Source organism: Protopterus annectens, chromosome 1.part1 (assembly GCF_019279795.1).
Source record: "Protopterus annectens isolate FY-2018-M chromosome 1.part1, PAN1.0, whole genome shotgun sequence".
In the NCBI taxonomy this organism is placed as follows: domain Eukaryota; kingdom Metazoa; phylum Chordata; order Ceratodontiformes; family Protopteridae; genus Protopterus; species Protopterus annectens.
In genome coordinates this window covers 798,508,429-798,533,291 of record NC_056726.1, presented here as the reverse complement: position 1 = coordinate 798,533,291, position 24,863 = coordinate 798,508,429, and the positions used below count along the sequence as shown (strand labels likewise).

General features: G+C 42.5%; 1 protein-coding gene across 2 annotated transcripts in view; it reads right to left on the bottom strand.

Moving 5' to 3' along the window:
- Nucleotides 1-24,863, bottom strand: part of MYO5B (myosin VB) — a 3,346,216-nt gene that overhangs the window by 914,322 nt on the left and 2,407,031 nt on the right. For both annotated transcript variants that reach the window (XM_044078265.1, XM_044078275.1), the window contains exon 18: nucleotides 22,976-23,087. In XM_044078265.1, the coding sequence (XP_043934200.1) occupies nucleotides 22,976-23,087 (112 nt within the window). The remainder of the gene's footprint in view (nucleotides 1-22,975; nucleotides 23,088-24,863) is intronic.

Genomic DNA, 24,863 nt, shown 5'->3' with positions numbered 1-24,863 from the left:
CAGGTGTTAGCTTAAAACATTCTAACAAGTAATTTTTAACAGCAGTATAATCAAAATATTCACAATCAGGAAGTTTAGACAACACAGTTACAGCTTTACCATGGAGTAAAGGAGTCAGGAACCGTGCCCAGAGCATTTGGTCAACATCATACTGTTAACATACCCTCTCAAACATATGAATGAAACTATCAAAATTATCCCCCTCTTTAAACTGCGTTAAAATTGAACTGACCTTTTGTGGTTATGGGGTCCAGTTACTCCCTTTCCCATTTCCTCCATGACTCTGGTGAAGAGTCTGCATCTCCTTCTCATGCTGCCTCTGCCTCTCCTATTCCTCAGCTTCCAGGCATAGCAGTTTCTCATTCTCCTCAGCCTGCAGATGTCTCAGTTTCTCAACTGCTTCTATTTCCAAACACCTGGCCTCCAACTCAAGTCTCTTTAGCTCCAGATGGATTTTTAAGTCCTCTGCAGAAAGGTTGAGCTGTCCATTCTCTGAGGGTGGTACATCTCCACTCCCAGTCTGATCATCCTCCTGGTTGCTGTTCTCTGATGAAGCTGTGACCAAAGCTGCAATCATGTCTGCCTTAGTCAGGTTTCCATGCACCAGTCCCCTAGCCTGGCACATCTCAACCAGCTGGCTCCTTGTCAGCTTTCTGTACTTCTCTGATGACATGCTGCTTGCTCTCCCTGACTAACTAAGCTAACAAAAGAAATAGAACAATTGTGATCTGAACTCTGAGTATTCACTGCATGGCTGATTTAGAGTACAAAACACCTTTAGTGATCACTGTATACAAGCAACAGGAATTCACTCTACCCACACTACTACAAGTCAATTAGTATTTGCCAACCAATTAATATGTGGTGTGGATATCCCACCACTGCCAAACAATTAATATGTGATGCCTGTGCACTGGCCCAGCAATCAAGGAGTCTCAGTCCTCACCACTAACACCAGTAAGGGGTGTCCATATAGGGAAAGGATTATAAATACAAACACAGTAAAGTACAATTTCCCTTAAGAGCACACAGAGATCACAGTCAGTCTGGGGCTGGTTTCTCCCCTTCTCTCCAGGTCCCCAATAACACTTCCCACCGGCACAGCTACAGGGTCCAGATCTCAGCCTAGTGGCCAAGCTAAAATCTCCAGCAACTTCTCTGTCCAACCAGTTCTTTGTGTCCCTGCCCAAGTAGCTCACACACACACACACACACACACACACACACACACACACACACACACACACACACACACACACACTTTGAGATAAGAGTTTATGCAACCACACAGGCACTCCTGGGGAAGGCTGGCACAGGTTCTCCAGCTGTACCCCTTTTCTGCCCAGTCTAAAAGGTAGTACCAGCTGCCACAACCCACTAATATTTATCAGCTGCTCAAAGGCCCTTATTAAAGGGTCTCCAGTTATTACTGTGCAATATTATTATCCAAATAGGTAGTGTAGCCCAGGGCTAAAGCTATTGGAGTGGCTTTGTACGCTTTTACCAAAGACATGCAAGTACTCTTAAGAGTTTAAATTATCTCTACACAAAACACCCACAGTTGAAAGGTTTAAAAATATTTAATAATAAATAATAAAAACACAAGAAAATATTTCTTACTACACAGTGCTAGTCAAAAGTTCAGAGATCACAGAAAAATACTTAAAATAATACCGTAGAAAAGTTCTGACATCACAGAAAAACACTTAGTCTAATCTTCCTAATTCCTAGCTATATCTAAGAGAAAACACAGTTCTAAAATCCTACTTACATCTAGACACAGGACAGTGCTGGTGATGCTGGATGTCCAAAAGACAAATGCTCTGAGCTCTCTGATTCTCCCTCTTTAAATTGATAACACAGAGTTGCTTCACATGACATCATTCTTCACACTTCTCTGGTGTTCCCAGGCTAACAGAAAAGTACAGTTGTGTACCAAAAATGTAGATGTTCGAGTGTATTCACTGTTGCAGTCATTACACTTGGGTTATCCTGCTGGCAGCCTACCTGCATTCGGCCTGAATTCTAAAGTCTAGGTCTGGCGTCGGCTGCTGTCGCCTCTTCCCTAACGTCAGTGTGCCAGGGGTATAAAAGATGCAGTCAACGCCATTTTCTTCAGTTTTTCTTGCCCCAGATGTCAAGTGCCCCCAAAAGGGTAGGCTAAAAATATGCCAATAAAGCATGCATGCACCAAAATATATTGTACCTTCATCTACAAGCAAATACACCACATAGGTTGTATAGATTAGAGAAGTGCAGATAAGTTGCAGCAAAGATATGGGGGATGGTGGGTGGGTAACCTGGACTGCAACAGTGAATACACTCGAATATCTACATTTATGGTAAGTGTACACAACTGTACTATGTTCTTCGTGTTTCACTGTTGCAGTCATTACACTTGGGCTGAATCCCAAAGCTATGGTTGGGAGGCTGGAGCTAAATAGCATTAGGAGTGTCTATGAGGCTCTGCAGAACTGCAGTGGCAAAGCCTGCCCTGGATTTAGAGTAGAGTGGTAAATGACAGTGCTTTGTAAAGGTGTGCACTGAACTCCAGGTAGCAGCCTCTAAAATGTCTTTGGTAGGTACTCCCCTGAGGAAGGCTGCTGAAGTGGCTGCTGCTCTGACTGAATGTGGCCTAATGCCCTTAGGCACTGGTTTGCCATGTTGTGAATAGCAGAAATGAATGCAGTGGCCTATCCACTTTGAAATAGTCTGCTTTGAGATAGCCTTTCCTTTTGATCCTGCAGCATATGCCACTAGTAGTTGCTCTGTCTTTCTGAAAGCTTTGGTTCTGTTCAAGTAGAAGCGTAGCTGTCTGTGTATGTCCAAATAATGCAGAATTCTCTCCTCCTTATTCTGTGGATTTGGATAAAAAGTAGGCAGATGAATAGTTTGGTTAAGGGCCACACTGAACACTACCTTAGGCATAAATGTCGGGTTTGTCTTCAGAGAAACCCTGTCTGGATAAAAAATGATAAAAGGTTCCACAGCCATGAGTGCCTGTAGCTCTGAGACTCGTCTTGCAGAGGTTATTGCTAGGAGCAGAGCAGTTTTCCAAGATAAAAACTTTATATCAGCTGTAGCGGCTGGCTCAAAAGGAGGCAGGGTGAGTTTTTCCAAGACATAATTGAGGTCCCATGCAGGTATTGGTGATCTCCTTGGAGGCCTTAAGTTTTTGGCTCCTCTGAGGTACTGACTTAACAAGGGATGAGAAAAGATTAGTGGCTCTGTACTGTAATGAGCCGAAATGGCAGAGGCATGAATTTTAATTGATGAAAAGGATAGGCCTTTGTCCAGCATCTCAGCTAAGTATTGCAAAATCTGAGGAATATTTGGCACAGCTGCGTCATTTCCTTGTGCCTGGTTCCAAGCACAGAATCTCTTCCATTTTCCAGCATAAGACTTTCTGGTACTAGGCCTTCTGGCCTTCAAAATGACATCCATTACAGCTTTAGTGAAAGGGGCGCTTTGTATGACTACATTATCCGCAATGCTGCCAGATTTAAGGTCTTTAGTTGGCTGTGGAGGATCTGATTGTTTTGTTGGGATAGTAGATAAAGTATTTTTAGGCAAAGTCCAAGCCGGGCATTGAGACAAGTTCCTTAGGATTGGATACCAGTACTGGCGGGGCCAGTCGGGGCAATTAGTATCATCTTTGGCTTCTCTTGTCTGACCTTTAGACGTACCTTGGGGAGGAGAGGCAGTGGAGGAAAGGCACATACTGCTAAGCTTTTCCAGCTGAAAGATAGGGCGTCCACTTTCCATGCTTGTCTGTGATTAGTCCTTGTGCAGAATCTTTTTAGTTGGTAGTTGTGAGGAGAGGCAAATAGATCTATATCCGGGCATCCCCATTTCCTTGTTATCATGCTGAAGCCTTGTGGATCCAATTTCCACTCGTGGGGATCCATGAGGTTTCTGCTTAGTTCGTCTGCCAGAGTATTTATCTTTCCTGGCAGGAATTGTGCCTGCAGATGTGCTTGGTAAGTCAATGCTGTGTCCCACAAAGTCATGGCACGTCTGCAAAGGGGGTAAGAATGAGTGCCTCCCTGCTTGTTTATATACTACATGACCGTGGTGTTGTCTGTCTTTATCAGTAGTTGTCCCAGATGAAGTAGGTCCTTGAAGGCTGTCAGGGCATTTTGAACAGCTAGCATCTCTTTTTGATTGATCTGTAGATGCATTTGTTTTGCGGACCATGTTCCTTGAATCCATCTTCCTGCCATGTGGGACCCCAGGCATAATCTGATGCATCCATTGTTAATGTCTGCCTGGCTGGGAGTAAAGTGAATGGCTGTCCCTTGTTCTGGTGACAAGCCTTCGCCCACCATCTAAACACCTGTTGCAGGCAGGGAATGAGGGTAATTATTGTTTCCAGGTTGTGGCAATGTTGAGTCCAAACACTTTTTAGGTACCACTGAAGTTTCCTCATATGCAGTCTCGCACATGGAATTAGTAGAATGCAGGATGCCATGAAGCCCAAAGCCTGCAGAATTTTTCTTGCAGATAACTGGGCCTTTTTTGCTAATAGGTTGAAATAGGTAGTCAGTTGCCTTTGTTTGTCTGGCATGAGATAAGCCATCTGGGCAGTTGTATTTAAGCTTGCACCCAGGAATATTATCCCTTGAGAGGGTACTTGTTTTGATTTCTGTTCGTTGACTGTGCACCCTAGGCATGGTAGTAATCTCTTTACAATCGCCAGATGCTGTAGTAGAATGTCCTTGTTCTCTGCTTGAATGAGGCAGTCATCCAAGTAAGGATATATTTGTATTCCTCTGTCTGCAGAATGCAATTACTGGTGCCAGGAACTTTGTGAAGACCCTGGGCGCAGTAGATAAGGCAAAGGGCAGTGCAGAGAATTGATAGTGCATTGAGCCAGCTTTGAATCTGATGTATCTTCGGCATGTTTGTCTGATTGGGACATACAGGTATGCCTCTTTTAGGTCTAAAGTCACAAGCCAAGCCTTCTTGCCCAGCATGGGCAGAAGTTGCTGTAGAGTCAACATTTTGAATTTTGGTATATCCAGAAATGAGTTTAGAATAGACAAGTCCAGTATTGGTCTCCAGGTCTTGTCCTTTCTTGGTACCAAGAACAGTCTTGAATAAAATCCTTGTCTCTTCTCTTGCTCTGGTACTTGTTTAATGTCCCTCATGTCCATGAGGGATGAGACTTGCTTTTGTGCCTCTGCCCATTGACGTTTTGGCAGGTCTGGCCAACTGTTTGTCCTTGGCAGGGTATGGAAGTGAAACTTGTAGCCTTGTGACACTATGTCCAGGACCCATTTGTCCTGGGTTATTATGTGCCAATTCTGAGAAAAAAGTGCTAGTTTTCCCCCTAAAAGTGCTGATAGAAGGTAAGTGCTTGGTGCAGGCAGGGGGAAGTCATTGGGACTGTTTCCTGTATGGCTGTGATTTGTCTTCTCCACTTTTGGAGGTAGAAGCACCCCATTGTTTAGACCTGTACGAACCTTGGGGCTGGGATCTGCCTCTTGGGCGTCTGTATCTGCCCCTTTGTGGTCTGTCTGACACTGGAAAGGACCAGTTCTTTGTAGGCCAGTGTCTGCTAAATCTTGGAGGTTGAACCTGTAAGAAATCATTAACCGTTGGCATAGATTTAGCTTTGTCCTCCATTTTCTTTAACACCTCTTCTGCTTTAACACCAAACAAAGTATCATGCTGTCATGGGGCATCTAATAATGTTGCTTTGACATGATCAGGCAGATTTTGTTCCTTTAACCAAGCATGCCTCCTGATGACAGACCCCGTAACAGTGGCTCTGCAGTAGGCCTCCAAAGAATTAAAACCACATTGCAAAGTATGCTTTCCAACTTGTTCAGCTGCATGCAATAAATCCTGCATTTCTTTGTTTTCTGCAGATTCAGAATTTATCAACATTTTCTGTTTAAGCAGTGACAAAATATATTGCTGATATTTGAGCATATGAAACTGACAATTTAAAGCCCTTATAGCCAAGGTAGCAGAAGTGTAAATCTTTTTTCCCCATCTGTCCAATGACCTAGAATCCCTGTCAGAGGGGGTAGGGTTTTTTGCAGCGGACGCCTTGACCCCTTTGGGACCCTGAGAGATAGTTTCTGGGTCAGCAGCAGGGTTTTTGAAAAGGAATTTATGAGAGTCAGGAACCCTGTAGTACCTGTCTGGCTTAACAGGAGCTGGAGGTAAGGAGTCAGGGGTCAGACTGGACTCTGAAAATACATCATCAACAATGTCTAATACAGGTGGAATAGCTAGGGGCCTGTGTTGTGGTAGTAAAAGGAAGTCTCTGAGCCTTTTCTTAGATTCTGAAAAATCTTGGCTCTCCCAGTGGAAATGCTCCCTCATGTTATGCAAGGTTTCCCCAAAGGAGCAATCCTCAAGAGGAGAGGCTGAAGGGATAGATTCTTCAGCATCAGAATCCTCATAGGGAGGAAGAGAGTATTCCTGATCAGAAGAGGAATCAGATGAAATGGAAACCTGATCTGAAGATTCATATTCTGTCTCTTGCCTAGGCCTTTTATCAGGTGGGGGATGGGAACCCCTGATCAAAATAATTAAGTCTTCGGCCATTTTGAGCATCTGTTTTTTGGGCATGGAGGCCTGTCCATGAGGCTGTTGTACTTGTTTCTTTGTCTTTAAAGGTGCTTTAGTCTTTGCCTTTGAAGCTGAAGTCATTTTAATGTATAACTGAGTAGGTCTGAAAACACCCTCAGAAGCCGATACCTGCTCAGCGGCTCCGGACCCATCTGAGGGAATAGTCTCTGAAGTTCCAATACCTTGAGCATCCAGTGGCCTAGTTGACTCCACGTGGGAGTTGATAGTGGCCTGCGGGTCTAAAGTAGTGGGTGTCAGGGGCTGCGAAGGCGCCTCACTAAGAACCGGCGAACTGGCGACTGGCTTAGAAGAAGCCTCGTCGTCAGTTTTGGACCTCAGATGCCTGTCCTTTTTTTTTTCTTTGAGTTTCTTGAGAATTCCAGTAGTTGGATGGCTATCTGATGACATTGTATAATTAAATCTTCTGCCAAAATAGTGTAATGCAAAATCGTACCGACGCTTAATAGTGCTTTGATTAAATGTAGCACAAAACTGACAACTAGCAAAGTCGTGGTCAGGGCCTAGGCAAGGAATATAGTAAGAATTAAAGTCCTTATGAGGTATTTGCTTCCCACAAGAAAGACAATTATTAACTTTTTCTGACATTGGTCTGGAGCAAGAAAAATGTTTCCCCCATGGGGTACTTAGCTTTTAATGAAGACTTTGGATCTGAAATTCGAACACGAAAACCTCAGGAGTCGGCCGACCGGCACTTGCGAACTGCTTATGCTTCGGGCACCACGCGGCAAGAAAGACTGAAGAAAATGGCGTCGGCTGCATCTTTTATACCCCTGGTGCACTGACATCAGGGAAGAGGCAAAGTACAGTTTTGTACCTACCATAAATGTAGATGTCCGAGAGGAATGCATCTGCAGCTTTACAAATGGGTTGTCCTGTCGTCAGGCAGCCCTTCGGTCAGCCGGATTCCAAAGTCTGGGTCTGGCTTCGGCTGGTGTCGCACTTCACCCGACGTCATTGCGGCAGTCATTCGGGTATAAAGGCATCAGCCGACGCCATTTTCCTCAGTGTTTCTTGCCCCAGATGCCAGGTGCCCTCTTGGATGGCTAAATTTGGATAAATGCCAAAGTTTCCAAATAGTAGAGAGTAAACACACAAAATAAGCATGTATGTACATATATACAAACAAATACACCATAATAGATCCCCCCAAGCTAGCTGAAGATTGGTAAGTACCCTAGGAGTACCTCAGAGGGGAAGGAGGGTGGGTAATCCTGACTGCAGATGCATTCCTCTCGGACATCTACATTTATGGTAGGTACAAAACTGTACTATGTCCTTCAAGGATGCATCTGCAGTCTTTACAAATGGGTAGAATACCATAGCTAAACTAGGGAGGAGGAAATGAGAATAGATTATGGTGTAGTCAGGATCCCTTGCAAAACAGCAGTGGCAAAACCAGCACGGGATCTAGAGTATAGAGGTAAGTTATAATGTTTGGCAAATGTATGCACGGAGGTCCAAGTAGCAGCCTCTATAATGTCCTTGGTAGCCACTCCTCGTAAGAAAGCTGTGGTAGTGGCTGTAGCCCTTGTGGAGTGAGGCCTGATGTTCTCTGGAGTTTTCTTTCCATGGTAGGAGTAACAAAATCTAATGCAATTTCCTATCCATTTGGAGATTGTCTGTTTAGAAATTGGTTTTCCTTCCTTTCCTGTTGCATATGCTACCAGAAGCTGGTCAGTTTTTCTATTGTTTTTTGTCCTGTCCAGGTAGTAGCGTAATTGTCTGTGTACATCCAAGGTATGTAAGAGCTTTTCTCCCCTGTTCTGTGGATTGGGGAAGAATGTAGGAAGGTGGATAGCCTGATTTAAAGAGACTCTGGATACCACCTTAGGCATAAATGTAGGATTTGTTCTCATGGACACTCTATCTTGATGGAAGATCAGGAAGGGTTGTACTGCCATTAATGCCTGTAGTTCAGAGACTCTTCTTGCTGAAGTTATTGCCAGCAGGAAAGCAGCCTTCCAGGATAAGTATTGCAATTCTGCTGTAGCTGCTGGTTCGAAAGGAGGTAGAGTCAGTTTTTCTAGCACAAAGTTCAAGTCCCATGCTGGCAATGGAGGTTTCCTGGGAGGTTTTACATTTTTAATTCCTCTCAGAAACTGTCTGAGCAGAGGATGCGAAAAGACAGGAGGATCCAAGCTGTATTCTGCTGAAATAGCTGATGCATGTATCTTGATGGAGCAATAGGACAGGCCTGTATGGAAGAGCTCCACCAAGTACTCCAGGATGTTGGCTATGTTCACCAGTGTCACATCTTGCCCCTTTGCAGTACTCCAGATGAGATATCTTTTCCATTTTGCTGCATAATTCTTTCTTGTTGAATGTCTACGAGCCTCCAGGATTATGTCTTTAACCCTTTGGGATAAATTTGGGTTAATTGCTGTTATGTAATGTTCCAGGCAGTTAGCTGCAGAGTTTTTAGGTTTGGATGCAGGATGTTGTAGTTGTTCTGTGTCAGCAGTAATGGGATCAGGGGCAGTGTCCATATTTGTTCCCGGGACATGCTCCTCAGCAGTGGATACCAATGTTGTCTTGGCCAGTCTGGGGCTATCAGAATGATCCTCGGACGTTCCTCTTTGATCTTGAGAAGCACCTTGTGCATCAAAGGAAGTGGTGGGAATGCGTATGCTGTCAGGTTTTTCCAACTGAAGGATAGGGAGTCCACCTTCCAAGCAAGTGGGTGGTACGTCCTCGTGCAGAATTTCTTCAACTGGTGATTGAATGGGGATGTAAACAAGTCTATTTGTGGTAATCCCCATTCTCTTGTGATGGTTTTGAAGATGTCCGGATGCAGCATCCATTCGTGGGCATCTGTTGTAGTTCTGCTTAATATGTCTGCTAGAATGTTTTCCTTCCCTGGTACATAAATTGCCTGTAACTGAATGTTGTAGCTCAGAGCCACATCCCATAGGTCCAGTGCCAGCCGGCATAGAGGGTATGAGTGTGTGCCTCCCTGTTTGTTGATGTACCACATAACTGTGGTGTTGTCTGTCCTTATCATCAACTGGCCTTCTTGGAGAAAAGGTCTGAATGCCTGGATTGCCAATTTTACTGCCATCATTTCTTTTAGATTTATGTGCAGATGCAGCTGGTCTTGAGTCCATAGGCCTTGAATGCACTTGCCCATCATGTGTGCCCCCCAACCGAGGTCTGAGGCATCTGTCGTGATGGTTTGTCTTGATTGACTTTTGCAGAAGGGTAGTCCTGTGTTTGATTGACAGGCCTGAGCCCACCATAAGAACTCTTGCCTCAGGCATGGGATCATTGGAATTTTGGTTTCTAGGCTGTGCTTGTGCTGAGACCACAAATTCTTTAGGTACCACTGCAGCTTTCTCATATGCAGCCTGGCATGAGGAACCAGTATTATGCAGGATGCCATGAAGCCTAGAGCTTGTAGCACTTTTCTTGCAGTTAGATGGCTCTGCTTTGTTAATGCCAAGAAGTAGAGGAAGTTGCTCTTTCTTTTCTGCAGTTAGAAATGCCATTTGTTTTGATGTGTCCAGTTCTGAACCCAGAAAGGTTATTCTTTGGGATGGAATCAGCCTTGACTTTTTTGTATTGACTGTATATCCCAGGGCTTGCAGCAGGTAGATGACTCTTTGTAAGTCTTCTGTTAGTTTGTTTTTGTTGTCCGCTTGTATCAGGCAGTCGTCCAGGTAGGGATAGATTTGAATTCCCTGAAGTCTGCAATGAGCGATTACTGATGCCAGGCATTTCGTGAACACTCTGGGCGCAGTAGATAAGCCAAAGGGCAATGCTGAGAATTGATAATGCTCTGATCCTGCAAGAAATCTGAGGTATCGTCTGCAAATTGGTCTTATGGGGACATGCAGGTATGCCTCCTTGAGATCTAGAGTTACCAGTCAAGACTCCTTGCCCAGCATGGGAAGAAGTTGCTGTAGGGTCAGCATTTTGAATTTTGGAACAATGAGGAATGTGTTTAAAGTGGACAGGTCTAGAATAGGCCTCCATTTGTTTTCTTTTCTTGGTACCAGGAAGAGCCTGGAGTAAAATCCCTTCCCTTGCTCCATAAATGGTACCTTTTCCACAGCTCTCATTCTTAATAATTGAGATATTTGTTTTAGAGCTTCTGCCCTTTGAGAAGGTGGTAGGTTTGGCATTCCTCTCTTTCCTGGTAGTGTATGGAAATGGAACCTGTAACCTTTGTCTATAGTCTGCAAAATCCATTTTTCTCTTGTAATGCAGTGCCAGTTTCTTAAAAATAATGTTAGCTTTCCGCCTAAGGGTGCTTCTAGTTGTTCCCTGGTAGGCGGTGCCACCGCCAAGTCACTGTGATTGAGTTGTTGTAGTGGTGGTGGCTGTATCCGTGCCTCGTTGGTTGTTACCCTGCCACTGGCGACCCCTGTAGGCACCCCTGGATTGGTTTCTGCCTCTAGAGCGCCTATTCCTGCCTCTTTGTGCCTTGGAGGAGTCCGGAAAGGACCAATTCTTGGAGGGCCAGTTCCTGCTAAACCTTGGAGGTTGAACTTGTAAGAAATCTTTCACTGTTTGCACAGATTTTGCTTTCTCTTCCATCTTTTTTAGTACCTGCTGTGCGGGGGCACCAAATAAACTGACCTTGTCCATAGGTGCATCCAAAAGCTTAGATTTGACATGGTCTGGTAATGCCTGTTCTTTCAGCCATGCATGCCTTCTGATAACTGTGCCAGTCATGGCTGATCTAAAGGAAGCCTCCAGTGCATCATAGCCACATTTTAAAGAATGGTTACTAACCTGCTGTATGTTATGTAACATTTCTTGAACATACTTTTTATCTAAAAATTCTTCAGAGGACAGCTTTTTAGTCAACTGGTCAAGCATAAACTCTTGATATTGAATCATATGAAATTGGCAGTTCAAAGCTCTAGCTGACAAAGTAGCAGAGGTGTAAACTTTTTTTACCCCATCTCTCTAAGGACCTGGATTCCCTTTCAGAGGGGAGGGGGTTTTTAGAAGAAGTAGCTGCTACAGCTTTAGGGCTCTGGGAGATAGTCTCTGGATCTGCAAAAGGAGCCTTATATAAGTGGAGATGAGTGTCCGGGACCCTGTAGTACCTATCGGGCTTAGCAGGAGCCGGAGGTAAAGTATCAGGAGCAGTGCAAGCATCATTAAATGCATCATCAACAACAGGTAGAACTGGAGGTATAGCTAAAGGCCTATGCTGTGGCAAATGTAGAAAGGTCCTAAGCCTTTTTCTAGAGTCTGAGAAATCTTGGCCCTGCCACTGAAATTGTTCCCTCATAGCATGCAAGGTTTCCCCAAAGGAAAATTCCTCAGGAGGAGAGGCTGAAGGGATGGACTCCTCAGCATCAGAGTCTTCGTAAGGAGAATAAGAAGCCTCAGGAGGGTCTGTATGTCCTGAGTCATCAGAGGAATCATCTGTGGCTACTGGCTCAGGGGGCTCTGCTCTAGGCCTCTTTTCTGGAGGAGGGAGAGAGGCCCTGTCTGGATGAGTCTGGGCTCCACGAATTAAAGAGATGAGATCCTCTGCCAAAGAAAGCATATGGGAGCTGGTGCTGGGCCTGTGAGAGGGGGGCTTGGCAGGCACAGGTTTTGATGCTTTGGCTGCTTTAGCCCTGGCAAAGGCCTTAATAGACATAGCTGGAGGGGGCCTAGCAGCTCCACGTGCAGGGGTAGAAATATCTATGGGAATGGTGTCTGATAAATCCTGTGAAATCGCAACAGAAGGTTGTATTTCAGAAGCCGTTTCTACCAGGTTAGAAGAGGCCTCGGTAGAAGGCAAGTTATCGGCTGAAGAAGGAACCGCTTGCTCGGTTTCGGCCGAAACCGAGACACTCGTGGTTTGCTTAACCGCGGTTTCGGCCGAAACCGCGGACCGCGAGTGTCGCTCCTTTTCTTTGCGTTTTTTGGTTATTTGCGTAGTCGGAGGATCCGACGGCATAATGTAGGCAAAATCGGAGCCGAAAATCTGCTCAGCAAAGTCCGAGCGACGTCTAAGCGTCCGTCGGTTAAAAGAAGCACAGGCTAGACAAGCTGCTACGTCGTGGTCTGGGCCTAAACAATGTATGCAATAGGAGTGGAAATCTTTATGAGGTATTTGTTTCCCACAAGATAAACAGTTATTAACTTTCTCTGACATCGGCTGAGGCAAGAAAGAGTCCCCAACGGGGTACTTAGCTTTATAGAAGTCTTCGAAGTAGTATTCGGTAGTAGTAATTTCTGGATCTGACCGACCGGCACTTGCGAACAGCTTCTGCTTCGGGCGCCACGCGGCAAGAAAGACTGAGGAAAATGGCATCGGCTGATGCCTTTATACCCGAATGACTGCCGCAATGACGTCGGGTGAAGTGCGACACCAGCCAAAGCCAGACCCAGACTTTGGAATCCGGCCGACCGAAGGGCTGCCTGATGACAGGACAACCAATTTGTAAAGACTGCAGATGCATCCTTGAAGGACATCAGCAGCCGATGTCGGACCTAGACTTTGGAATTCAGGCCGACTGCGGGTAGCCTGCCAGCAGGATAACCCAAGTGTAATGACTGCAACAATGAAACACGAAGAACATCTACATTTACATTCTTTACACCTGTTCAGAAACGAGGACAATAAAGGACATTTTATACATGGAAATTCTAGCCATTAACTCTGGTCTTAAAACAATAGGCAGGATGCCATCAGACAGTCATGAAATACTTGACTTAGCTTTCTTACAGCAGAGTGCACTGTTGTTACATTTTTGCAGTTCCATATCCAATGCAGTCTTTTCACAATTAAGAGAACAAGCCTGTGGCTTACATTAATATTTACAAATGACAGAATTATCTACAATATTCTATCTGGCTAGGCTGGCAGCCATCACCTATCTTCACGAAAACATACTGACTGATATATTTCATCCACAGGTGTACAAGCAGTGACAGGGCTAGCCAAGGGAGACAGTGACTTGAAAAGTTCACCAATCAGCTAAGTGAAGTGCTACTGCAGGCATTCTGCACACATGACATGTGGTTTCTGGATCAAGGTGCCACAGACAAGCATTATCAGGGCCAAATTTTACATCATTTGGAACCACACTGGCACAAGAAATGAGTGCTGTATGCAGCCATAAAAAGGTCTCTGCAACAGGCGCAATGAAGGGTTACTAATATGCTACCCCAGTTTACTATCATAATTTTGAACATGTTTGTTGCGAGTACTTGTGTACTTGAAAAAGATTGTTGAAACTTATGATAGCGACCAAGAAAAAGAATGAATGAAAAAATTTTTTCGAACATACCATTACATCTACACATCTAGTGTCATACAACATACATTTTGCAGGGGGGGCAAGCCCCCCTGCACCCCCATGTGGTGGCTGTGCCCCCCACACCCCCCGCTGCTTATATATACAAACTCCAAGATCGCACTACAGTGATGGAAAGGGTACATTTCCTGATCCCCACTATAGTGCGATCTCCACTCAATATACGAAATTCGCAACAGCAAACATACAATACCATTCGCTGTTGTGCATTCGGCATGTTTTTTTTTCGCACAAACAAACCTGTGCAAACTTACTTTTGGATCTCTGTTGTCACACACTTCAGCTGCAACATTTTGATGGCACACCGCTACCCCATGCAAAGTACATGGCATACTCAACATGAGTGAGGGGGTGAGCCACAAACAATGAAGTTGTTCATGGAGGCTGAGGACTGTGTTCAGAGGTCTAATGATTAATTGCTTGCATCTGCAGACAGCTTGTCTCCAAGTAACAGCAGCTGATAATAAAAAAAAAAAACTAGTAACTTTGCAGATGCATGAAAGAATCTTTGTTAATTTTGCTCAGAACACACTGTACAGAATCCTCATGGTTAAATGAGAGCATTTGCTAATGGAAAAAATAGTTAACGACTTGGCAAGAACAAGAAGGCAAACATTTTCTCTTATTTTTCAAACCTATTTGCTTAAAAACCTGCCTACAGCTTAAACCAAGAAAATTAATCTAGATATAATCCCTGTAAAACAGGGGAGATTATTATTTTACATCTACATGTCATATGATAATTACATCTCTACATCCTCCAACCCAGCTGCCCAACATCACAACATTAAACTGGTCAGCCTCAGAACAATGCCATCTCTGCAGAAGCAGGCTCTTTCACCACAGAGACTTCAGGCTCTAGTACGTCTAGATTCCTAAATAATCTTAGGAATATCCAATGTTTGAGCCAATATCAGTATTTATGAAGGTGCATACTCCAGTTTATACTTAACAGGCATCACCTTCAGCAGAGGCAGCATGTGTACAGATGTAACTAACTTTATACTTCTATATTGGGGAGTGGGTAAAAAAAGAAGCACCAGCCTCCAGTGTAGCTGTATCAAGAAGGCATAGCAGTACCAGGGAGTGATAATGAGCAGTATCCTACCTTCACCAAGAATGATGCCACAATACAGAGATAAGATGATCAGCTTTAACAATTGGCTTAAACACTGGTGTCATTCAAAGGGGATCCAGTTCACCAAGAATGATGCCACAATACAGAGATAAGATGATCAGCTTTAACAATTGGCTTAAACACTGGTGTCATTCAAAGGGGATCCAGTATCTGTCTGCCTGGGATGACATGCTGGACAAGCCACGCTGCCATGAGGACGGCTTGCACCTGTCACCCTGGGATTCTGGATATTGGCAAAGGCTCTTGCCACCCCATAGTGCCTTTTTAGGCAAGGCTCAAATTCTAAACCTACCACCCTAGAAGACAAAAAAGGGAGAAAACTAAGGGTAATGCTGCTCAATGCCAGAAGTCTAAATCTCAAAATGCACGCACTCGAGGCCCTTCTCAGTATGGAGAACATCGATGTCTGTGCTGTGACAGAAACCTGGTTCAAGGCTCCTGAGAGCACCCCAGCGCTATCAGGTTTTACCTCATATCATGCGTTCCGGCCCCAAAATCCGAACAATACCAAGAAAGGAGGGGGGATATCCATATTCATCAAGGACACCCACACCTCAAGACTGGTGGCAACGCACGATGCATCGGAGACCATCCAGGTGCAATTAACCATAGGCAAGACTGCTCTGCAAATTGTAGCATGTTACAGACCACCCTCACAAACTCAGGAAACTCACATGGCCTTCCTGAAAACACTAGAGGGGATAAATGTATCACCAAACACCATCATACTAGGTGACTTCAATTACCCTAATATAGACTGGGAACACTACTCAAGCCCAAACACCCTAGCCCAAAAGTTCCTGGAATTCATAAACTCAAATGCCATGGAACAACTAGTCATCATCCCCACAAGAGGAGATAACATACTTGATCTCATCATCACGAACATGGGAGCACAATGTTTAACACCGGAAGTATACCCCTCACTGGTGAGATCAGATCACAAACTAATCTCGCTGGAGGTCCTCATCCCACCCCCACCTGAAATAAAAGACTCCACAGTAAAGAACTTCTCAAAAGCCGACTTCACACTTCTAAAGACTAGTGTGGTCTCCTTTCAGGCCCCGAGCCGGCGGAAAACAATACTCAAGCCGCTGAATCACTTACAAACGCCTTCTACCAGCACCTGCAGGACTGCATGGATAAGGCAATCCCAAGCAAAACAAAGACTCTTTGTACCAAAGGAAAGCGTCCAGTCTGGTGGACCCCAGCCATAAACAAACTCTACAACAAAAGGAGGAAGCTACTACAAGATAGAGCAAAATCCTTAAAAGGTAAGACACCCTTGATCACTATAAGTAAAAACTAAGAGCTCTCATAAAATCATCCAAAGCAAATTTCGAGAGAAAAATAGCTAAAGACTCAAAAGACAATCATAAGGCCTTCTTTAGCTATGTTAGAAACCTAGGAGGAAACTCCCAGATATGCTCAGAACTAGTTCAAAATGATGTGAAGATTACTGATCCTACAGACATTGCCAACATACTGGCTGACAGGTTCAGTGCAAACTTCTCCCCTCCCCTAAAAGGAGAGATATCTATACCAAATGAGTGCAGGGCCCCAAACAACTCCAGCGCCCAAGGGAGAACTGCTCCCTCCAAAGCAAAAAACTCAGCATCCATGGGACCCGATGGTGTCCCCGGCTGTGTGCTCCACGAACTCAATGAGGAATTAAACCCACAGCTAGGACAGCTGTTTAATCAAAGTCTTACCTCTGGATACGCACCCAGGAGTGGCGCACTGCAACTGTGGTCCCACTTCACAAAGGCGGTGCCTCCACAGACCCTGGAAATTACCGCCCATTAGCTTGACAAGCCTTATCTGCAAAGCCATGGAGAGGATCATAATGGACCTCATAAATAAAGACATAGGGAATTTGCAGACTTTGGATCCAACCCAGTTTGGCTTTGTCAAAGGCAGATCATGCCTTTTAAACTTGGTTGACTTTTGAAACAGTCACCAAAGCCATTGATGAGGAAAGGCAGTCCATACAGCCTACCTCGATCTGGCTAAGGCCTTCGATACAATACCCCACTCGGGTATCATTGAAAAACTCATCAGCTTAAATGTTAACCCATACATCACAAGATGGGTTGCAAACTGGCTGAGTGACAGAACCCACAGGGTCAGAGTTGCTGGCGCCATGTCAGACTCAAAGCCTGTCACAAGTGGTGTCCCACAGGGCTCAGTCCTGGGCCCACTCTTGTTTGGCATCTACTTTTCCAGTACAAGCAAACACAGGAGGGTTATGGCTGACAAAGTTTGCAGATGACTGCAAACTGGGCCATAGTAGAAAACACATCTGACACAGATATCCTTCAGAAGGGTCTCACAGAAACGGATAACTGGTGCCAGAGCCACGGCCTAAAGTTAAATGCCAAAAAATGCATAGTCATACCCTTCGGGAAAAACAAGGTTACCCCTAGCTACCAAATAGGTGGCAATCCACTGAGCACAGAAGAAGTTATCAGGGACCTGGGGACCCAGGTTGATAGTAGTCTGTCATTCGACACCCATGTAGCTAAAGTAGTTAGGAAGTCCTTCTACATTGCCCACCTTATCATGAAGGGATTCTCATCTAGATCAAGGGACGTCATAGTCTCCCTTTACTCATCACTCATCAGACCAATGATTGAGTACAATGCCCCATTCGACATGTATCTGACCCGAGACGTGCAGCAGCTGGACAGGCCACGAAAGTCCCTCACCAAGAGGATAAAGGGTCTCAAAATCTCTCCTATGCTGCCCGACTGAAAGAACTCCAGCTCTATTCAGTCGCCAGCTTGCCCAGAGGTGACCTTTGCGTAACATACAAGGGCATGTCAAAGCGAGATTTGATGAATATGCTTCACCTCAAAAAATCTAGATCCATCAGAGCCACAAGGCGGAGACTTAAACCTCGACACGGCTATTAATAGGACGTGCTGGAGAGATAGATTCATCACCCAAAGACTCCCTATGCTGTGGAACAAAATCCCGGTACATGTGAGGCAGAGCACCTCGCTGGCCTTGTTCAAGAGAAATCTTGACCAATGGATGGGAGATCGCAGATATACCCCAGGAATTACCTCAGTGTCACTGCTCGACAGAGGCACAGCAAAATAATGGGTATAGTTCCCCATACTAAAGGGGTGGCGTAAGCCACAAAACAATGGGCTAGGCTTATAAATGCCCTCGGGCAGATAGCCTAGTATGAACCTATGAACCTATGATAAAGACTTCTTTATCAGTCCTGCACTGTTCAGGATAAATTTCTTGACTTTTTTCCATTTTGAAGACTCTAGAAATTACTGTTTTCCTTGAATCTGTATTCATTGAGCTGTTTTTGGCCAAAACAAAAAAAGCTAAAGTGTTCTGCCTTACTAATTTTGTAAAATGTTTAAATATATTGTAGTGTTCACAGTCCTGCATAAGGTCTATACTGAGACAATCATAGTGGAAATCCTTATTTATTCATAACATTCATGCTGTTGATTAACTCATCTTCCAACAGCAAATACAGTAAAGTATGACTGGAAAATAAAATTAAATCTAATATGAGGTAGTAAGTAAGGAACAAAAAGCCACTTCAAAATCAGTTACCATTTTCAAGAAAATACACACATCTTCTGGCTTGACAGGAGATAAACAATACTCAAAACAGTGAAAAAAACTGAAGAAAACATGGAAAATAAAAGATACAGAAGGAGCCTTGTGCCTGTTTCTGTCTGTAATCCACCCATGTGAGACAGTCACTGATTTCTTGTGGGGAAGGTGCAAGAGGTTTTTCAACTTAAGATAGAAGGAGACACACAGTGGCAAGGCTAGCTACCCGGCAGCATAAACCTTGGCTCGAGATACTTGTCACTTCTGAAGTGACACCCCGACACCATGTTCAAAATAGGAAAAGGGGTTGAGGATGGATGGATTGATAAGAGGAAACACACAGACATGGGGTGAACTCAAATGTTATGTTTTACTATTAGGCGGACTCTTTCTGAAGATCATTCTGCACTACAACAGTGGTTAATAAAATAAATGTAGAATTCCTTTTATTGTCTTTGACTGTTTCATTAGTATCCTATAACTCATCCAACAAGGAGAAGGCAAAACATAATCCACAGACATACAACTGACAAATTCCCATGTAGTATGGCACCTTTACTAGACTGTGGGATGGTGGGATGGGACAAAAGCAAAGATCCCTGGGGAAAATCATTCTTATGTGTGTGCCAGTTATATTTGTTCATGACTAGTCATGTAAAGGCTAAGTTATACTCTCTTTTTTACTACTTTTACTATTGTCAAAGCAATATACACAACATAAAAGTAAATAAATAAAAACAGGATATTCGGCCATCATATCTCAAAATGTACGTTTAAATAACTGATCATCATTACTACATGAAGTAACAAAACTACATTAACTGAACATTTATTTAATCCCATACTACTTCACAGAAAGAAAAATCCACAAAATATACAAAATTAATGGAAAGAAACTCTGGCAGGAAGAGGAAAATAATAAGATAGAGTGAAACTAAGTTAGGAAGAGGGATATAATCACAAAACAAGAGATGGATTGGAAGTCTCCTTTGAAGATTTGATTAAAAATGACAACAGAAATTATCCTTGTAAGTACCTTCTGCAAAATAACTTCTTTCCAAAATAAAGCATGAACAGTACCGCCACAAAAGTCACTAAAATAAACATAAACTGTTGAGCAAACATCAGAAAGATGTGAGACCACTACATGCCAGGATCTCTTTTTGTAAGTTTTAAGTGCTTTCTTTTGTTATAACACCAGGCTTCATCATAATAATGCCCTTAAATGTTTGTTGCTTTAAAAAGTAACATATCGTGACCATGTAATCATGACATTTCACATCCAAAACAACACCTGTCTACTCCATAGATATATCATAAACATATAAAAACACCAAAATTAATAACATGTCTGCATTAAATCAGTCACAATTTAGCTGACCTCCTTCAGTTTTAGAATATGGTTTATTCGGATGTATTCATTATGTCTGGTGCCTGAAATACATTCAATGGAAATTCTCTAAGCTCTAACTTATTTTCCCAGGCACCTCCATGGGTTGGTATAGGTATTTTCATTAAAACAAAAAAAATGTATTTTTTTAAAAAACGTACTATAGCGCAAACTGTGATTACAAAACAAACAAAGCAAAAGTTTGCGTTTAAGATTATTATGAATAAACAGTAAAAATGCAAACTATTTGCCAGCCATTCGCTACAAATGTCAACCTGCAGAAATATTTTAGGCAATACTATAGTGCACCTACTTCAGAGTATTACAGCAGATTATATAGTGAGAAGTCAACCATTCTTTTGTAGAGTGCAATGCCCCAAGTTAGTAAATTTATGACCACAACTTTACAATCTGTGTAATAAGCTCAGTTTCACTCCATACAACAGCCTTATTCCATGAAATATTTTTGTAAGAACAGACTCTACAAAATAGTTATGAGAGGATGGATCCTCGGAATAATAAAACCAAATTAACCATGCTGAGAAGGCCAGACCACGCAAAATAACAGTTAATAACAGACAGGTTCAGGTTGCTGATTCTACAAGATCATTAAAAAGTTATCAGCTCTCCGACAGTGATAGTCTGCCTGCTTAAATACAACTGCATTGTTTTTAATTCTTTTTTGCTTACCTGGAAGAAGTTGAGCTGCCAGACAGAGTCAGAAAAGTAAATGTTATCATCATCCTGCCTGCAAACAAGGGTGGGCACTGGGGGAACTCTGCAGATTTGCAGAACTAAAGTTGTACAGACAGCTGCACTCTACTCGCTGATGTTACTGCTATATTCCCTTCAATTACAATTCAAATCACCAACTGACCAACTCCAATAGACAGTCTGCCTAATTACAAAGCTGATGTCACATGCATGTCTCTGTATACTGGTGATGCGTGGTGACGTCCTCCATAAATTTAAAGTTGCAGGTTAAAAAAAAAATTGAACAAAAATCGGGAATTAACGGGGCCACTCTGTGGCAGTGTGGCGCAAAACCCGGACTTCATGTGTCCGGTTTTGAATGAAATTGGTAACCAATTTGTCAGAAAACCAGACAGCTGTCAACCCTAATTATAGAGTACAATGCCCCTTTTGGTATGTACCTCACAAGATATCTACAACAACTGGAAAGGCCACAGAAACACCTCACAAAGAGGATTACTGGCCTCAAACAGATGCCCTACGCAGACAGTCTCAAAAAATTCCAGCTTTACTCCGTCGCATATCGCCTACTCAGAGGTGATCTCTGCCTAACATACAAAGCTATGTCAAACCCAGAGCTGTTGGACATGCTTCACTTAAAGAAGTCCCAGTCCCTTCGAGCTACATGCTCTAGGGACCTAAAACTTGTCACCACAATAAATAGAACATGCCGGAGGGATAGAGTCCTGTCCCAGAGACTTCCCATACTCTGGAATAAACTACCTATCTATATCAAACAAAGCTCCTCATTAGTACTCTTCAAGAAAAATCTTGATGATTGGATGGAAAATAGGAAATTCACCCCGGAGATCACTTCTGTGGCTCTGCTCGACAATGGCACATGAAAATAATTTTCTTGGGTAGCAAAAGCCAGGGTACCTTTTTGGCTGGGCTTGTATAGGCCCTAGGGCCGAGAGCCTAGTACCTACCTATGAACCTATGAACAAAGTGCATTAGACTCATCACCATTCCATATACAATATAAGCGTTTGTAAATCCTTCGTCTAAGCTGAATTTCAGTTTTGCCAGTGTAAAACGCTAGTCCTGACTGACACTTTGCTAAATAAATAACACAAGAAGTGTTACAATTATACATAATTTTAAAATAATGATCTCTGGATTAGTTATGTACTGTTACCGTAAACATAACATTGATAAAATCACATGGGTAACCTTTAACTCAGCCAACAAGGAGATGACAAAGCATTAAATCCACTGTTATGCAACTGAAAAATCTCGATTGGGACCACTGCCTTTTCTGACACTGTACCTTTAGGTTGAGTAATCAAACTGTGGGGTGGTGAGGTGGGATAGAAAGAAAGATCTCTGAAGAAAAATCATCCTTGTGTGTGCTGACTGAATATCCATGTGACAACTAAATTACAAACTCTTCTTATTAGCAGTTGAAATACAATATCTAAAAATAAATACATAAAAACAAGATAATTTATCATATCTCAAAATGCATGCTTAAATAGCTGGCTGTTATAAGTACATGAGGAAACAAAACTACATTAAGTGAACATTTCTTTAGTCTAATATTACCCACACAGGTAAAAAAAATCCACAAAACATGCAGCACAAATGGAAATAAAAACTCTGGCAGAAAGAGGAAAAAAAGAATATACAGTGAAAACTAGGACAGGAAGAGGGAAATAATCACAAAAACGAGAGAAGGATCAGAAGTCCCATTTGAAGATTTGAATAAAAAATATCTTTTTATGTAACTTGTACAAAATTATTTGTTGGTCTCTTCATTTGTGACTTTAAGCTCATCTGAAGATACAGGTCATATGTAATACACAGTAGGGGAGAAATAAAAAAAAGGGGAGCAAAACATGTTGATCAACACAAATTAATGCATGGTATCTTGTATTTCAAAATGTATTTTTTCAGTTACAAAAGAAAAAGGATAAACATTTTTTTTTCTGTCCTTACCATCTTGTACAGTTTACAGTAAGAAACAGGTGATTATTACTGCTGTCTGCTTTGAGTAAAGAATGCTGCAATGGAACAGATTGGAGAAATACTACAGTGGAAACAGTAATGATTTGTATATAATCAATACATATCAAAATGTCGCTCATTTATTCTCATGTTTTTTCTGGGTCATTTAATTGCAAATCCAAAATGCAACTGGGCAGATTAAATGGGTCAATAGCCACTGCCAAAGCATAGTGCTATAATCTTGTCATTTCACTCACAGCAGGTCTTTAACACTACCTCCTTGAGACATACCTTGATAATATTTTCAAGCATATTTTTGCAGGTTGCTTTTTTGTCATTCTGAACGATGTCCTTCTTTTTCATTAGCATTCTGTATCTATTGAAAAAATCAGAGTATGTCCACCTAGAAGAAAAGACAGTGATATGATTATATATCTGTTTTGGGCACCTTCTCTTTTCTTACTTACCATCTATTTGCTTGTAATACTGTGGGTTTAAAAATACATAATTATCATAAAAGACTATTCAGTGAACTTTTATTTACACTTAATATTTCTTTACAACAGTTTACCCCAAATAACTGATACACTGTATATATTCTAAATCACTACATACATCTGAATTGTTTTCCTTTTTTATTTCTTCTCCCCTTCTTTGTTGACATTAATGCTTCCCTTCCTACTGTCCAAGTGCCCGTCATTTCACTGGGAATCAAGGGCCCTACTACCCAGTTATTCCTCCTACAAGCAGGGGGTGAGTACGACCATCACCTGTTTGTCAGGAAGGGACTGTGTGCTTAAAACCTACCCCACAATGCCTGATCAATGGCATGCAACATGGTTTACCATTCAATGTGCATTAGCGTATGTCATTTGCATATGCAAATGATGAAGCAAGTGTTTTCATGGGGTATCCAGTCACCAAACATGATTTTACAGCAGGAAATGCACCCAAAACATGATCACCATAGCTTCCTCCCACCTTGAGAGGCAAGCAGGCGTTGCCTTGTCATTATTTTATCTTTTTCCTTGGTAGCTTGTTTAGTATCTGGGCTTCCAACTCATCCCAAGTTATTTGAGTCACAGTCAGAGCTTTAACCCTCCACACCAATGGAGTAGGCTAACAATTCATCAAATTTAAACAGATATCTGAAGAGTACAAAGGTGAAAACATAACTCTGCATTCTTCATTTATTTTCAAGCACAGTGAAGTAAGACCCCAAGTAATGCATAAATCAGCATCTTATAACTTAAAGTAATTTAGTAATTTTGTAAATTTGATTCCAGAAAGGAATAACATCTTGACAAGTTGGCTTTGTTCAGTTTGTCTGGTGCAGCCTGACTTTTCATAATGAGCTATGTAGTGTATAAACTTAATAAAGGTCGGCTTTATTGCACAAAAGGATAAAGGCATGACCGTGACCCAGGCAACCAGGTGTCAACAACAAGGAAAACAAGGAGTGAAGTGGATATGCCTATTCACCTCTTTCAGGAGGACAGTGCAGGGTTATACTGGAGGAACACCTAAGTCAGGTAGTCTAGTGCTGATATATGTGTTAAATTGAATTAACAAAAGGTTACACAGACTACGATACTATACAACTGTATATTTGTATTTACTGAAAGGTTTATTGAAACAAGCCAACCAAGCATTACCGTCAAGATTTTTACATTTTCTTTATAACACAGATTACTGTCGGATACGCTGTACTTCCTCAGATGACTCAAATTACAAAATGTCCGTCAGACAGTTCTTTATAGTCACTTTTATCTAGTTTCAAACTTTATCCTTGATGAAACATTCTTTTCCTGTATTGAAGCATTCTTTGCCTGCATTCTTGTCTTATCTAGAGAAAACCAGTTCCTCAGCAGGCAAAAATGTTCTTTCAATGATAGGATAGTCTAATTTTTTTCTGCTGTGTTAGCCATTTCCCTTTAGCAGATTTATTCAGTTGAATATCTGTATACATTCAATTGTTTATGATACTTCAACAAGCCTCTACTTTAAATGCCTTTTGTTGCAAAAATATTCAGAAGTATAATACTTTTTGGTCCATGCAAGGAAATTCTATTAAGCTAATCATACTTGACTACAACCTGTAAGCTTTACTGCATATTTCTTTCTGTACTTGGAGATGTTGTGTTACACGCTATTTCTAAAAATATCACACTGTTACTTT